Below are 17,022 nucleotides of genomic sequence, written 5' to 3' on the forward strand. Positions count from 1 at the left end.
TTTTATATAAACAGGTACTATGGGTCTTGAGCAACCCATATGCATATTATTGAGTCGCAGCTCCGGGTTACTGTATTACGGTAGGTGCTCAAAGGTGAAAAAATGAAATTTTTTTAACATTGTCGTAGGAAGCTAAAATATTTACCACATAATATAGGGTCATAGTATATACTTTTCACAAAGTTTCAAAATATATGAAAATAAATTTGTCAAGTTATAACAAAAAAACTCCAATTATTCAACATTTTTTGGATTTCGAAGAAAAAAAAAGTGCCATTTTCGAAATAACACCTGTGAGAATATTTTTTGGAAACAAGGTACGGTTTGTTACCTTTATTTGAAAAAAAACTCAACTCATATCATCTTGTCCGGACGGTCGAAAACTGGCAAAGTTTGTAATCGTATTTTTTCAATTTTTCAAACTTTTTTTGCAGAAATAAATAGTCCATGTTTTACTGATAATTTTTTGTATTGACACTTGTGACCTAACTCTACTATTTTTGTTTGAAAAATGTGATTTTGTGAAAAAAACTGAGAAAATTTTTACTCAAACTTTTTTTTAAATTCTGTGGGAAAAATTGAAATATGGTTTTGGATAATAATCAAATATTCTTTTTTCAGATATTTCTAATTTATACATCTTTAAATATATAGTTCGACTTTCATTTTGGAGACTAATTTTCAGTTTTTCAAATTTTAAAGCCATTTCCACGGACCCCATACGTTCGAGTTTTCTACTGAAAACGCAAAAAGACAAATAACTGTGGAATACTGTTGTGTTAAAAACACAGTGGTCTCATTAAAACCAGAACACCACCAAATGTTTTAAAAGCAACAAACTCGGTTCCCGCGAATGACAACGACCGTCCGGACAAGATGATATGAGTTGAGCTTTTTTTTCAAATAAAGGTAACAAACCGTACCTTGTTTTAAAAAAATATCCTCACAGGTGTTATTTCAAAAATGGCACTTTTTTTCTTCGAAATCCAAAAAATGTTGAAAAATTGGAATTTTTTTTGTTATAACTTGGCAAATTTATTGTCATATATTTTGAAATTTTGTGAAAAGTATATACTATGACCCTTTATTATGTGGTGAAAATTTCAGCTTCCTACGACAACGTTGAAAAAATTGCATTTTTGCACCTTTGAGCACCTACCGTACTACAGTAACCCGGAGCTGCGACCCAATATTATGCATATGGGTTGCTCAAGACCCATAGTACCTGTTTATATAAAAATCTGGATTTAGAGCACACGTTGCTCGAGTCTTACAAATAACGCGTTATTTTAAAAAAATCAAAAAATTGCGATCACTCACCGGGAAACTTGGTCGGCAGGTCTCTTATTTGCAAGTGGGAAAGTAAGAAAAAGAAGAAAACAAGTTGACAGAAACGAAAAAAACAGCAATTTGAAAAACAAAAAGTGAAAATAAAAATTTATTTGAGATTTTATTGTCGTAAATCACCTTTGAATCTTCGTTTGGGCAAGCACTGCTTGAACAGGTAAAACAATTGCAAAAACTTAGTAAAAGACTTCTAAAACCCCCGGAATAAAAAATCTGGTTAAAATACATCAAGAATTTATTGGTCAGCACTCATAAAAGAAATCTCATCAATAGTAGCAATAGAAAGTAGCGGTAGAAGTTAGCAGAGGGAAATATGCATGAAATTATAATTCGAATCATCAAAATAGCGTAGTTGCGAAAATATCTACATGTGATACAAGCTCATTTATCGATTAGTCGTCGTCATCCTCATCGGTTGGCACGAAAATCTCATTTTCCTCCAAATAAGAAGCTCCTTTGTGAGCAATCAACCCGCCGAGTGCAACGAGCTGGCTGGGACAAAAAGAAGCTGAAAATTCCAATAGTTTGAAATGGAAAACTTGTAATTTTAATCTTACTTTGATTACTCCAGTTTTATTGGTGAATGGCCGCTGTCCGACACTTCCAGGCGCCGCGGAAGTTACGCTGATACCCGTTTGAGTTGGGATGGAGTTGATAGCATAATTGAGAAAGGCTCTAAACACGTTTTGCACTGAGACTTTGGTGGCCATAACTCGGAAAACAACCCCTGAAATTGTAAAATTAATAAAATTGGAGTAAAAAAAGTTAGGTAACGAGTTAAAAAAAAACATTTTTGCAAACTTGTCACGTCCTGGGCTAGTCCGAAATTAGAATTATTTTCGGCTCGGGGTTCAAAATTCAAAATTTTCAGAACTAACTCTTGAACGAATTTTGAAATGTTTCGATTGTCTTCCAAAATTGTCGAATTTTCGATTATTCTTCCGAATTCAAAAAATTGGTTATGCAACATTAAGTTGGATTCTTTTAATGTAATTTTTTTCATTCAGCAAATTTCGTCAAAAATATGTAGATACCTTTTTGGCTCTATTTCAGTTTAGATGTCCTTTAAAAACTCACACGTCCCAAAAAACACTTAAACGTCCCTTAAAACACTTCGACGTCCCTTAAAACACTTGAACGTCCTTTCAAACTCTAATTTTTTTTAAAACGTCCTTTCGAAAGTTTAGACGTCCCAAAAAACATTTAAACGTCCTATAAAATGTTTAGACTCCCTTGAAATCCCAAAATATAGTTCAGAAGATTTCGACGTCCCAAAAAACATTTAGACGTCCCAAAAAACATTTAAACGTCTCAAAAAATATTCACACGTCCCTTGAACACTTTCAGTAATTTTTAGTGTTGAAGGGACGTCTAAATATTTTATGCGACGTCTAAACGTTTTTTGGGACGTCTAAACATTTTTGACCATTTTTGGGACCCGAAAGGACGTTTAAATGTTTCAAAGGACGTTTAAGTGTTTTAAGGGACGTTTAAGTGTTTTTTGGGACGTTCAATTTTTCAAAGGACATCTAAACTGGAATAGAGCCACCTTTTTTTTAACCGGGCCGAACGGTCCGGGCCTGGCCGAAATTTGATAATTTTGTATTTTTGCAGTTTTTGACAGTTCCATTTTCAATAAACGAACACATGAGAGCGCATTTTGACACTTTAATCACATTAATTTCAAAAAATAAGTTTACATGACCATCTTAAGAGACACATGTAAACTACTTCCGGGTTTGCCGCCTATCGATTTCTCATTTATACAAAAGAGAGAGACTTCTTAACTACAATGATTCATATCTCTTCTATCTCAAAACAAGATGCGACGTGTAAGAACGAAAATTGGAAATCGAAAAGAAATTGACGAGCTTAACTGATTAACAAGACTTCATAGATTTTTCGACGTGTGTAACCTCGGTTATTTTCCATTTCTCTGCAGTCTCTTTTGACAAATGGCGTTTTTGTTGACGGAGCTGTCCAGTTTCGAAAACAGAGGAGCCAAGAGTTCGGATGTGTTTCGAGAGATAGAAGATAACAGGATTTGAAGTTGGTTTTGTTGTGAAGATGACATGTGACTGTGGTCCTCTGTCATATAAAAATTATTCTCCGTAAGACTCGAGCATCACCACAGTATGTAGGGGCGTAAAGCTTTCAGGTAATATAGTATTTAACCAGTTTGAGTGCATGTACAATGGATCTTGGTTAACCCATATGCATAGTCTTGGTGAAATTTTCAAAAACATTTTGTCAAGTTATTCGCAAAAAACCTATGTTTCGGAGAATTTTTTTCATTTCTTAAAATTTCGGTTCTCGAAACAAAACACACCCTTGGCAAACTTTGATCTAAATGAAAGTGTTTTGATAAGTTTACAAATAGGGAGTTGCACACACTTTTCGTCTTTGCACATTTTTTTGGTGGAGTCACTTTGAGACAATGTAACTTTGTTCATTTTGATCGATTTCATAAAATTCGAAGATTTTTAAAAAGGTGAAGATTCAGATTACAGAAATGCTTATAAAACCAGTCTGCTAAAACTGAAACCTGAAGAGATAAGAGTCATGACGTGAAATTTGACAGTACTCGTGAAATCAAAAAGCGTTTACAATTTCAGGTAAAAAGGGGTCGATTCACAAAGAAGCAGAAAAGCAAAAAAAAACTATTTTTTTACTGTTGAAAAAAGTGATTTTTGGCAAAAACTCAAAATTTTAGCAAGATGCAGTAATGTTAATAAGAAAAGTGTAATACAACAAATGTTTAGATAACAGTGTTCTATTCATTTTCACAAACAAAATTGACACGTCTTCAATTTCGAAAATTTCAGTACCTTACATGTATACTTTTCGACCTTTGCACAGACTAAGCTCTTCAAAAGAAAATGATTTCTATTAAAGTTTGCCAAGGGTATTATTTGCTTTAAGAACCGAAATTTTTCGAAATAGAGAAAAAATGCTTCAATAAGTTGTTTTTTGCGAATAACTGAACAAAACTTTTTTGAAATTTTTTGAAACATTGTGAAAAACGATAATAAACGTCTATTATATACACTAAAAAAATTGGGCTTCTACAATTTAAAAAAAATCAAGTTTTGCACCATTGAGCACCTACAGAAACTCAGGGACTGGTAGGTGGACACCAAGATTTTGCAAATAGGTTAACCAAGACCCATAGTACATTTTTTTAAAAAGAATCTCTTTCTATAGCACACATTGCTCGAGTATTATCGAGAACACATTATGAGATGGTCAAATGTGTCATACGATGGCTCACTTTCGTTCTGATTGGTAACTAACTTACAACTTAGGTCCCATGAATTCATTTAACAGTTTTTTAATCACTCGCGATAAAAGAGACAATTATGAGAGAGATAGGTGACTAGGTTGCAGGATGTTTTGCTTTTGATTTACAGACAAGAAAAAGGTGAGGGGAGAGAGAGCAAAAAAAAAACGGTGCGGTGCTACTTTTCGAACAAATTATCGTGAAAAATGAAAAAACGGAAAATATATATAGCAACATAAATATTAAATTGACAGTAGGGGCGAAAGAAATAATCACGTCTGGTAGAGAGAGAGAAGCCGGAGTGAACAAGGCAACGGAGATTTACTGGTGAATTGTGGTATGTTTTTCGAAAAATACGACAAATTTAAGAATCTAATTTAAAAAATGAAATAAGTACAAGTATGAATCAGTGAAAATGATAAGGACAGTTTATTGATTATTTAATCAATTTTTGCACATTCAGTTTCACGTCTCGAGCGTATCTAATGAGATCTCCACTGATTTCAAGTCTGCCTCCGTTTCTGTTCACAAGTTTTTCGACTGCAGATTTGGCTTCATCCAGTTTCTCAATGAGGCTCCATTCTTCGACAGCTTCTTTAATTATATTTTTCCTTTCAACGCTCGTTTGTTTTTTTAGTACATCCGCAATCATCCGGGAGTCACAATGGTGAGAAACGTTCCAGAATTCATCGATCTCAGTATTCGAATATTCATAACTCTCTTTAGTAATAACCCTAAAATAGAAAAGGCTATATATAGAAATGTTAAGAAAACGAAACTCACCAAAAATCGACAATGATGGGGTTACCTTCAGCCGTTTGACCGAAATTACCTCCATTAGATCCGATGTCGGACAAATGTAGGACAAATTGCAGAAAGTCTATGAGAACGACAGCTTTTGTGTTCACAGTTCTCAGCTTTTTGCCCAACGTGAATATTATCTGTTCGGTCGCAATATAAAGAGCTTTTTTGGTGGTGGTCAGTGGGACAGGGAAATGGCACCGTCCTCCCACATTTATCATTGCTAGTAGCTAAAAACAATGAATTAAAACGGATACTATAAAATAATATAACAAAATGTTAGTTTTGTTAGATTAAACCAATAGAATACCTGGTACACATATATTTCTTGCGAAAACGGGCGATTAGTGCTGTTGTAGCGACTAGCAATAGAAATACAATCGGAACGTGGTCCGCGTTGGTGGGACTTTATGAATAAACGCCTTTGCATTCCATTATATTGTACGACACACACGCTTCCGATCGACGTTCCTCCGGTTTTCTCTAAAAACGGATTTTATGAAAACTTTATATCTTTAAAAAAAATTAATTGGAACATAATGGTTGTTGAAAAAAATCAAACAAATAGTATTCATTTGAATAAAAACACTATATACCTGAGAACGTGATCGAAAATTCTGATAGCTCTCCTTTATGCAACCCTAAAAAATACTCCCGTACGGTCCCTGTAAAAATTACTCTTATTTAGAAAATATAGCCAAGTACTTACTTTGAATAAAATCGTCGTCAACTTCTAGAATACTGCTTAGTTTGGCGAGCCATTCTATCCAGATCTCGTATCTGTCCTCGTAGATAAATCCATTATCAACCAACATGTCTGAAAGCTTCAAGGCAGCCTTGCATAGACGTTTTCGTTGTGAACGGTCAATTCCTTTTACTGTTGTGCTCTTAGCCGCATCTAGAAATTGGTCCCAAAGTCTGGGGAGATTAAGAGTAGCCATGTTTCTGTCTGAAACAATAAATCGTTAAAGGGGGACTGCGCTATTCGAATTGAAATTTTTTTTACATTAATCCACGCAGAATTTAGGCTGGACAATAAAGTTCGCTTAAAGGCAGGTCAGGAAATTTGATTCACAAAAGTTATGAGCTGTCAAAGTTGTCAAATCGCACCTTTATGACACACTTTTTAGTTGAACTTTTCATTGAATTTTCCCGTGGTGCACGTGAAAGTATAATAAATTTCTAATAAAAACGTCATTCTTTTTTATAAAACCTGTTTTATTCGCGAAACTGAAAAATCTAAATATGTTTACTCGATATTTGACCTGAATGTCACCGTCTGGAAAACGCAACGATAAATCTAGATATGATATGCGATCCGAAATGGCAGTTATACATTAGAATGCGTTTTTAGATATTACTATAAATTAAGAATTTTTGAAGTTTTTTTCTAGAAACGTACATGAAATGATCTTTTGGAAGATATCAAGTGCACAAAGAGTGGAAGCTCTCTTAACTGGAAGTCCCGAAATTCTTTTGTATAAAAATTAGTGGGTCACAATCGAATAAAAAAGTTAGGAAAAAATCCACCCGAAGAAATAGAGAGTATCGAGATTTTACGCTCTCTACTGCATAATTTCTGGAGTCTCACAGTAAATGAAACTGGTAACCGTTTCTCAGAAGGTGACATTTAGGTCAAATATCGAGTAAACAAATTTAGATTTCTCAGTTTCGCCAATAAAACAATTTTTATAAAAAAGAATGACGTTTTTATTAAAAATTTATTATACTTGTGCTGCGCCTGAAAAATGTGAAGTGATATCGTTTAACTATTCTAAAAAACATTCTGACTCAGTTTCATTGAACTTTCCCATTAATGACGCAATTATTCCTCAAACAAAAATTATTCGAGACTTGGGTATCATTTTCAATTCTGATCGGAATTTCTCAAACCACATTGATGTCACACTTTGCAAAGCCCACCAAAAAGTCAACATATTTTTCAATATTCTCCGTCATGCTGATTTCGAAATCTTTATCAAATGCTTTAAAATTCATGTTTGTCCCCTTTTGGAATATGGGTCTACAGTTTTCTCCCCCATATCTAAAGAACAAATTAAGCTTATTCATAGTTGTCAAGGCCTGGCCCGGCCCGAAGGCCAGGCTTCAAAAAATGACCTTTTTTTTCAACATTTATTTTTTGAAATATTTTCATTTTTTAATCGAAAATGTGTCAATTTTAGTCAAAAACTTTTATTTTTCGGGTTTTCCGAAATTAAATATTCCCTACATATCTTATTTTGAGTCCATCAAAGACTGTGATATCTTTTCTCTTGAATATAGACGTATTGTTTTTGATTTAGTTTTTATGTATAAGATTCTTGTTAGTAAAAAAGTAAAAATTTATAACGACCTTCACATTACTTTCCCTCGTTTTACTAATTTACGCCGTCATCCTTATCAAAGAAAATTTTAATACTAACTTGTAAATGAAATATTTTCCTTTTTCAACTTCCATCGATCCATTCGGTAGGTCAAAGGGGGCCCCCTAAATAAATTGCCAACCTTACTTCGTACATTTCATAAGATAACGACTAATTTTTTGCTCTCCTGCATCTTACATACAAAAAATATACACTTTAAAAAACTGCATTTTTAGACTTTAATCGATCGTTTCGGTAGGTCAAAGGGAGGAGAGCCTAATGATGGTATAAACACTTTAGAATTTGCAGTACACTAACATATTGAAAAATCAGCGAAAATAAATCAGTTTGGCTGTTGTGTAACATTCCTGTAGGCCTGTGCTCGAGCCAGTCAGAGATTGTCTTTCAAATAATATTTGTCAAATAAAAGTCAACATATCGTAGCAAATCTAATCTGTGATAAAAAATTGTTGAAGAAAACATAAAACATAACAACAAATAAACGCTGTTCTAGTATAAGATAAAATTGAGGAAAAACGTGACCTGCAGAAGAAAAGAAATCTCTTTTCTATTCACAAAAGTCCGAATGACGCGAAAGCTCGTGATGTTGATAGTTTCTCTATTTTCTCAGCGCTTCATCCCAAAGACCTCTCCCTTCCACTCTAGCCCACTGCGTTTGCGTGCCGCATCGCGTGCCTTCTTGATCAACTGGGAGCAAATATGTGCACTGTGCTCAGAGTGAGGAGGAGAAAAAGACCACTCAAAGAGAAATAGAATTTGCCAGGACAAACATGTCACCCTAAAAGAAAGAAGATAAAGAGAAATAAAGATGTTTCATATTTTTTCAACATTTTTTTGTTAAGGATTAGACTTGCTACGAGATGTTGACTTTTATCTTAAAAAATATCATTTGCAGGACAATCTCTGTCTGGCTCAAACACAGGACTACAAGCTATGTTGCACATTAGCTGCCAAACTGACCCGTTTTGGCTGATATATGTTAGTATCCTGCAAGTTCTTAAAATTTGATACCATACCCCATTAGGCTGCGCTCCTTTGACCGAAACTATTGATTGAAGTCCTAACCTGAAAACTTTTCTCTCAATAGATAGTAATAAACTTATTTCTATTAGGCTGGTGCATAAGTTTCTTTCTTTTTTTAGATGATTTTTGTCATGAAATTTCTTGAAGACTAATAACTCACGTAATGAGAAATATAGTTGGTCGGTACCTATAAGTCATTAAAGGGGGACTGCGCTATTCGAAATGAAAATTTATTTTTACATGAATCGCGCAGAACTTAGGCTGGACAAAAAAATTCTCTTGAAGGTAGGTCAGGAAATTTGATTCAAGAGAGTTATAAGCTGTCAAAGATGTCAAATCGCCCCTTTATGGTACACTTTTCCGTTGAATTTTTCATTGAATTCTCCCATGGTGCACGTGAAAAAATAATAAATTTCTAATAAAAACGTCATTCTTTTTTATAAATATAGTTTTATTGAAGGAACTGAAAAATCTAAATATGTTTTCTCGATATTTGACCTGGATGTAACCATCTGAAAAACGCTTACCAGTTTGATTTACTGTGAGACTCCAGAGATTATGCAGTAGAGAGCATAAAATCTCGATTCTCTCAATTTTTTCGGTTTGCTTTTTTTCCCGAACTTTTTTTTTAGTTTTTCAATTCATCGACCATATTCTTTTGTATACAAATCAGTGGGTCACAATCGAAATATATATTTAGATTTTTCAGTTCCTCCAATAAAACTATATTTATAAAAAAGAATGACGTCGATTCATGTAAAAATAAATTTCTGCGTCGATTCATGTAAAAATTCTGCGTCGATTCATGTAAAAATAAATTTTCATTTCGAATAGCGCAGTCCCCCTTTAAGATTATACCCGTGACTTGAGGTCCGCCAGCTGCTTAATCTCAGTCGTAGACACGTCAAAACACTCGAGGAGTCTTTTTTTGATACCCTTCTTCGTCTCAACTTTTTTTTAGAAAATGTTAACGCGAATGGGTAAAAAAGACATTCAAACTAACATGGAATGTACTTCATTTGCCCCCCCCCCCTTAAGTCCTAATTTTTTTTCGCTCATTTGATGAGTTTTGCGAAGAATATATGAGCCAGAACGGGTTTTCCTGTGACACGACCTTGTTTTTGAGAAATTGAGATTTCTCGAAAAAAAAGTTTTTTCGAAATTTTTAAAAAATCATACTTTTTTATCTGTCCAGAAATGTTATTGAAAAAAAGGGAACATACTCGTTAAATGACGGCCCCGGCCCGCCTCGGCCCGTCAGGCCCGTTTTGTCAGGGATATGGGAGTTTTGAGAAAAAATTTCAATTTTTTTTCAATTTCCAATTTTTCATGCGGAAAAATTTTCTAATTTACTCGTTTTTTCATACTTTATTCATGATCAGAGTTTATCTTAGCACAGCTTTAATCAAAGTTTGAAAAAAATTTTGAAAAAAATATGGAAAAAAAATTCCCTCCAAAAAGACGGGCCTGACGGGCCTGGCCGGGCCGGGCCGGAAATTTTGAAAAAAAAGCCCGGCCCGGTACTTGACAAGTATGCTAAAAAAGTCATTATAATGCAAAAAAGTTTAGGCTGAAAACCAATCTCACTGCACAAAAACTGAAGACCAAAGTCACACCCTCAAAAATGCCTCTTAGATCATTCACTAGAAAAGTTCTCCAACGGTGCAACATTCCATATTCTTCTTACCTCGACCGTCTTGAAATTCTCGACATTTACTCAGCCCGCCATCGCCGACTCAAACCACAATTAGTCTTACTTTACAATTTTATTTGCGGCGCAGCGCATTTCCCCAATATCCAGTCCTATGTCAGACTGAGCAATTCGGCTAGAAGACCCATGACTTTAATTTGTGTTAGGCCTGACATTAAGGATTTCTTTTCTTATACAATCCCCTTATAGAACTCTGTCACATGTAATACCCATCAGTTCCTTTCTCCCGGTGAATTTCTCTCCCTACTCAATCATCCAATTAATGGGCTTTGATCTCCCTTTGTTAAATCGCTCTTTACCTTGCCCCCCCCCTTCCCATCTCGGTTATTCCATTAATTTCTAACTTATCCTCTTTTCTCTGTTAATTACTTAATTCTCTATTCTTTTAGTTCTCTTAGTTTTATTCTTCCATACCTTCTGACCTACAGTACCGCTCAATAGGATATGAAGTTTCAGTTTTTGGACCATAACTTTCTTCAAATTGGTCGGATTGACCTGAAATTTTGGGAAAACATTTATCGGGCATTTTTCGTTATATATAATCAACATTCCGCGTGGAAAATCATTTTTTACAAGTTTTTAGTAAAATTTTCGAAAATCGTGAAAAATCGAAAAATTGGATATTTTTATTTCCATGACCGGTGTATACAAAATAGAGTGTATAATTAATGTGTATGATAGTTCTCTGATGAAAACATTCTTGATGTTTATTTTTTGACCACTGGACCACTACTCTAGACTTGTTACCCATACCTTCCGGGCTTTCAAAGTTTGGTAGTTATAGTATATGGAGCTTTGAACTTCAAATATCTGTAAAACTTGTTTTTCTTCAGAAAACTGTCTAGTATGGTAACACTGATGGTCCCATAAAGCAGATTTTTAATGAATTATACAGAACATAGGTAGATCTTCATTTTTGTAGTTGACAACTTTTTTGTACGGGCACTCCCTGAAGAGTTATGGTCATTTTAAGACGACAGCTCAAAAATCGCACTGTTTTTCACTGAAATTGGTCGATTTGAGGAGGGAAATTGATTTATCGAAACGTAACTTGCTAGAGTGTGGTCGTACAAAAAAGTTGTCAACTACAAAAATGAAGATCTACCTTTGTTCTGTATAATTCATTAAAAATCTGCTTTATGGGACCATCAGTATTATCATGACAAACTTTCAAAATTGGACATTTTCAATTGAAAACAGCCAATGCTTACAATCCATCGACCGGTACTGTAATTTGGGGCTTCCATCAAGACAAGAGTGTTACATAAATGTTTTTCACATTTTTCTCAATAGTTTGGCAAACTTCTGGACAGTTTTCTAAAGAAAAACAAGTTTTACAGATATTTGAAGTTCAAAGCTCCATATACTATAACTACCAAACTTTGACAGCCCGGAAGGTATGGGTAACAAGTCTAGAGTAGTGGTCCAGTGGTCAAAAAATAAACATCAAGACTGTTTCCATCAGAGAACTATCATAAACATTAATTATACACTCTATTTTGTATACACCGGTCATGGAAATAAAAATATCCAATTTTTCGATTTTTCACGATTTTCGAAAATTTTATTTAAAACTTGTAAAAAATGGTATTTCACCCAGAATGTGGATTAAATATAACAAAAAATGCCCGATAAATGTTTTCCCAAAATTTCAGGTCAATCCGACCAATTTGAAGAAAGTTATGGTCCAAAAACTGAAACTTCATATCCTATTGAGCGGTACTGTACCTTCTTTTATTTTTCTCCCTTCTACCAGGTTTATGGCCTCGTGAGGGGCTTTATCTGGTCTTCTGTATATTTTTTTATGGTTCATAATCTCAGTCAATAAATAAATAAATGAAATAACTTATGCACCAACCTAATATAATGAAAGTGCATTTTTTTGAGAAAACAACTATTTTCTAGCTCTCTTGCATCATACAAAAAAACGCTTTTAAAAAATTTCCCTTTTTTTCATGTTATTTGGGTTCTTCGATTAGTCGAAGTCCCCCCAAACGAAAATGTTGCCAAAATGACAAGCAGTGAGTCTTGGTTCGGCTCTATTACAGTTTAGATGTCCTTTAAAAACTAAAACGTCCCTTAAAACACTTAAACGTCCCTTAAAACACTTAGACGTCCCTTAAAACACTTAGACGTTTTTTCAAACTCTAATTTTTTTAAAACGTCCTTTCAAAAGTTTAGACGTCCCAAAAAACGTTTAAACGTCCCATAAAATGTTTAGACGTCCCTTGTTATCCCAAAATATAGTTCTGAAGATTTAAACGTCCCAAAAAACATTTAAACGTCCCAAAAAATATTTAGACGTCCCAAAAAATATTTAGACGTCCCTTGAACACTTTTAGTGGCTTTTAGTGTTGAAGGGACGTCTAAATATTTTTTGAGACGTTTAAATGTTTTTTGGGACGTCTAAATGTTTTTTGGGACGTCTAAGTATTTAAAACCAAATTTTCGGACTTCAAGGGACGTCTCAATATTTAATGGGACGTCTAAACGTATTTTGGGACGTTCAAATGTTTTTTGGGACGTTTAAAACATTTTTGAACATATTTGGGATCTGAAAGGACGTTTAAATGTTTCAAAGGACGTCTAAGTGTTTCAAGGGACGTCTAAGTGATTTAAGGGACGTCTAAGTGTTTTTTGGGACGTTCAAGTTTTCAAAGGACATCTAAACTGTAATAGAGCCCTTGGTTCTATCAATGGGCATAGGATTGTGGATGGGAATGCGTTTTTTCTATCATTCTCATGTTTGCCGCCTATCGATTTCTCATTTATATGTACACCAGAGAGACGACTTCTTTACTACAATGAATCATATCTCTTCTATCTCTTAACTAGATTTGACGTATAAGAACAAAAATTGAAAATCGAAAAGAAATTGACGAGTTTAACTGATTAACAAGACGTCATAGTTTTTTTGACGTGTGTAACCTCCGTTATTTCGCCTTTTCAATTTCTCTGCGGTCTCTCTTGACAAATGGCGTTTTTGTTGACGGAGCTGCACCGTTTCGAAAACGAAGGAGCATGAAGAGTTCGGATGAATTTCGAGAGATAGAAGATAGACAGATTGGTTATTTGAAATTTGTTTTGTTGTGAAGATTTCTGTTTTCTTCACGGTCACCTGTTACATAAAACCAACACACTCTCTGAAATAAAAAATGAATAGTACAAACACAAATCTGGCACATTAAAATTTATTTATGCTTTACAAAGTAGATAATATTATCACAATTTGGACAATTTTGCTCTTATCGAGTTGTTGAAATGAAAAGAGAATATACATATACAAGGTCAACGCATAGAAAAGGAATCCTGGGGTCTGGTGGATGTGGGCAAATCAAGAAGCAAGAGAAATTATTGGATGCTGCAGCTCTTCTTCTTCTTTTGAGTTGGATAGTAGGCGTTCTGTCCGTCAGAAGTCTGAGTGTAACCTCCTTGCTGATTTGGGTCAAATCCCGGTTGTCCTCCATATCCGGCGTTTCCATACTGGTCATTCGACGGTCCACCTTGATATCCAGCGTTTCCGAAGTTGGACTGGTTTGGGTTGTAGGCTGGGTATGGTGGAGCCTGTTGACCTCCTCCTTGGTTTCCATAGCTGCCGGATGGGTACTGCTTGTTGTCGGATGGGTATGGTGGGTTGCCGCCTCCAGACTTGTCATCCAACGATGGGTAGGCAGGTGGGGCCGGGTTGTAAGATGAGTAGGCTGGTGGGTGACTGGCTTTCTCAAGTCCGGAAACACGGAGGATACGGAGATGGGTTCCATGTGGTGGCATCCCTGGGAGCGGTTGGTCGAAGTCTCCCCAGACGAAAATGTTGCCAGAGTGGCAAGCAGTGAGTCTTGGTTCAATCAGTGGACATGGCATTGTGGACGGGATTTGGAGCCATTGGAATGTCTGGGTGTTGAGAACCCAGTAGTCGACCAGTCGCTCGAATCCGTTTCCGCGGTCGACCTCTCCTCCAGCCATGAGAATTGCATCTGAAAAATATGATAATTTTCTTTCAGTAAGACTCATCTTATGACTTACTGGTAACCGAGTCAAAACCGCATTGTTTTCTTGGAATTGGCATTCCGCGTTGTGGGTCTCCGGTACAGTTTTGTGAGGTGATCTAAAACCAAAAATTTAGTTTTAGAATTGATACAGTAAAAATACAACTTACATGTTGTGGGTTGTTCAAACTGAGAAGATGAACACGAGTGTTGTCGAAATGTCCGTCTGGAGTAGCGGACAGGAAGATGATGTTTCCATTATTAAGGAATCCATCGTAGAAGTGATTGAGATCAGCTCCCGGGACTGTGAAGGTGGCCACTGGTGGTTGCGCAGACTCCGCCATGCAGTTGATTCGCCAGACTTGGAGTCCTGGATTGGCCATCACAACGATCTCCGGGAGGTCCTCGCGCATAGAGCAAATGTATTCTCCACCGATAGTCAATGCTTGGGGAATCAACGGACGAACGTTGGCGATTGACAGTCCATCCTGCGACAAATCGACGCGTGACACGTTGAGCCGAATTTGTCCGTAAATTTCTTCCTCGGTGACGAGAACGAATGAAGAACCTCCCTGTGGAGATGGGCACTTGAGAGCGAATAGGAACTTCATCTTTCCTGGAATACAATGGTTTAGTTTTTGAAAATCTTTTATTCCTATCAAAATTCTTTACCTGGACTGTGAATGGAGATCTCTCCGGCGAAGCATTTGAAGTTGGTGTCAAAGATGATCAATCCGGGGTATCCCTTCCTTTGCCCACTTGTTCCACTTTGCTCATCCGCTTGTGGATCGTACAAGAAGTACAACTTCGAGCCGTCGATCGACTCTTGGACATCTTGGAACACTGCCATTCTCCATTTGCCATACTGTGCATCGAGCGGATGAGGAGCTTGTCCCCATGCGACAGTGATATCTTCAGTGTTCACTTGCATTTTGAGCGGTTGTTACTCTGAAAATAAGAAAGTATTAGTAGAGAATCGATAGTCGATATCGAGTAGGAAAAAGTGGAAATACTGCGACAAAGAGTCAACAAGGAAATCAGAGTGATAACGGTCAAAAAGTAAATTCAAAATAATCTAAACACAGCCCAACACTCGACGGGAAAAACAGGTTCCACCAAACGTCGGTCCAAGTAGACGACGTGCGCCGAAAAAAGAAAAACTGAAGAACAACACAACACAAACAGCGACGACGCCGACGGACGAATGCTGGGGGCTAGAGAGAAAGAGAGACGGCCTGAGTCACCATGTTGTTGTGAGTGTTGCTGTGTGTGCCCCTGTGCGCGCTCATTTCATAGAGAGCGCAATTTCATCGATCCGCCTGTCCGCCCAAATTGGTGGTTGTTGTCGAGGCCAACAGTGTGCAAAGAGTGGTGGAGAGGCAAAAATAGGTAGAGGGGCCAACGGTTGGTTGGCGAAGCAATGGTCACTGTGGGTAACCGAAGCGATGCGAGGAATGATGTCATTGTTTGTGAGGAGATGAAGAAAGAGATGGAGAGAAGGGATTGGAGGGTTAGATATTGGTCACAAGAGGAGTTGAGAAAATTCGAGAGAGAAAACGTTTCATAATAGATTTCGTAACCGGGGAATAAGCTGGTTTTGGAATTCGTTTGGTTTTGCATAACAATGATGAGTAATCGAAAAATTGAATAATGGAGTTAGCGCTCGGAATGATTGGGGAGTCCCACTTTTTTGCAGGTCATTTTGGAAAACAGTCAATTTTTGTCGGAGAGTAGACTAACTTTAAAACCTAAATGCATAGCTGGGGACGCGTTGTCCTAAGTTTCAAGAAAATAGGTTTATTTTTAACCGTTTGGTGATTATCCGGATCACTCTGGACGGGGACTTGGGACGATTCAACTCGTCTTTTGAAAAATCGAATGTACAATTTTGGCACTTTCAGAGACGTTTTCATTTGAAAAGGCGACATTTTATATCATATTGCACTGTAATGTAATCTGAACCGATTTCTGAGAAGTTTTTGAATTCAATTACCAACTTTACTGCAGTTTCAGGTTGAAATGAAATCAACTTTATCGAAAAACAGCGTTCAAGGAATACCGTTGAATCTATAGGCACATGAATTCGGAACTCCTGGCAGTTCTGGCAATGTTAGCTGCTTGAAAAAACATTCTCAAATGGAATCCCGATTGTCTACCGTTCCTGACGTTGCAGTATTTATAATTTTACTATTTCCCTGGAAATTCAGCGTTGTTTTTGAAATTGAAGTGTTTACGTTCGTTGAATGCTTATTGTGGAGCTGACGATAATCATTCTTCAGCCTCCAAATGGTGATTTATCTTGACTAAATAAATACAATACACTACAAATTTGACTTGTATTGACAGAAGGACAAATGACAACAACGGCGCTGCAACAACACTCCGAAATTCCACGACGGGCACTCGCGCGCTGTTTAGCGAATCTTTTTTTAGAGTGTCATTGCGGCATCGATGTTGGCATTTAGTTGCCATGTGAGCAACCATATCGAT

At 36.3% G+C, this 17,022-nt stretch overlaps 2 protein-coding genes across 2 annotated transcripts; both read right to left on the reverse strand.

Moving 5' to 3' along the window:
• Positions 1-1,739: 1,739 nt before the first annotated feature.
• GCK72_025607 (uncharacterized protein) lies at positions 1,740-2,057 on the reverse strand (the record flags this gene model as incomplete). Its single annotated transcript, XM_003106176.2, has 1 exon — positions 1,740-2,057. The coding sequence occupies one exon, from the start codon at positions 2,055-2,057 to the stop codon at positions 1,740-1,742; it is 318 nt and encodes a 105-aa protein (XP_003106224.2).
• An 11,840-nt stretch (positions 2,058-13,897) lies between these two features.
• On the reverse strand, positions 13,898-15,463 carry GCK72_025608 (uncharacterized protein; the record flags this gene model as incomplete). Its single annotated transcript, XM_003106109.2, has 4 exons — positions 13,898-14,520; positions 14,570-14,651; positions 14,703-15,148; positions 15,205-15,463. The coding sequence occupies 4 exons, from the start codon at positions 15,461-15,463 to the stop codon at positions 13,898-13,900; spliced, it is 1,410 nt and encodes a 469-aa protein (XP_003106157.2).
• Positions 15,464-17,022: the final 1,559 nt, after the last annotated feature.

The sequence above is a fragment of the Caenorhabditis remanei genome, chromosome X (genome assembly GCF_010183535.1).
Source record: "Caenorhabditis remanei strain PX506 chromosome X, whole genome shotgun sequence".
NCBI lineage: Eukaryota > Metazoa > Nematoda > Chromadorea > Rhabditida > Rhabditidae > Caenorhabditis > Caenorhabditis remanei.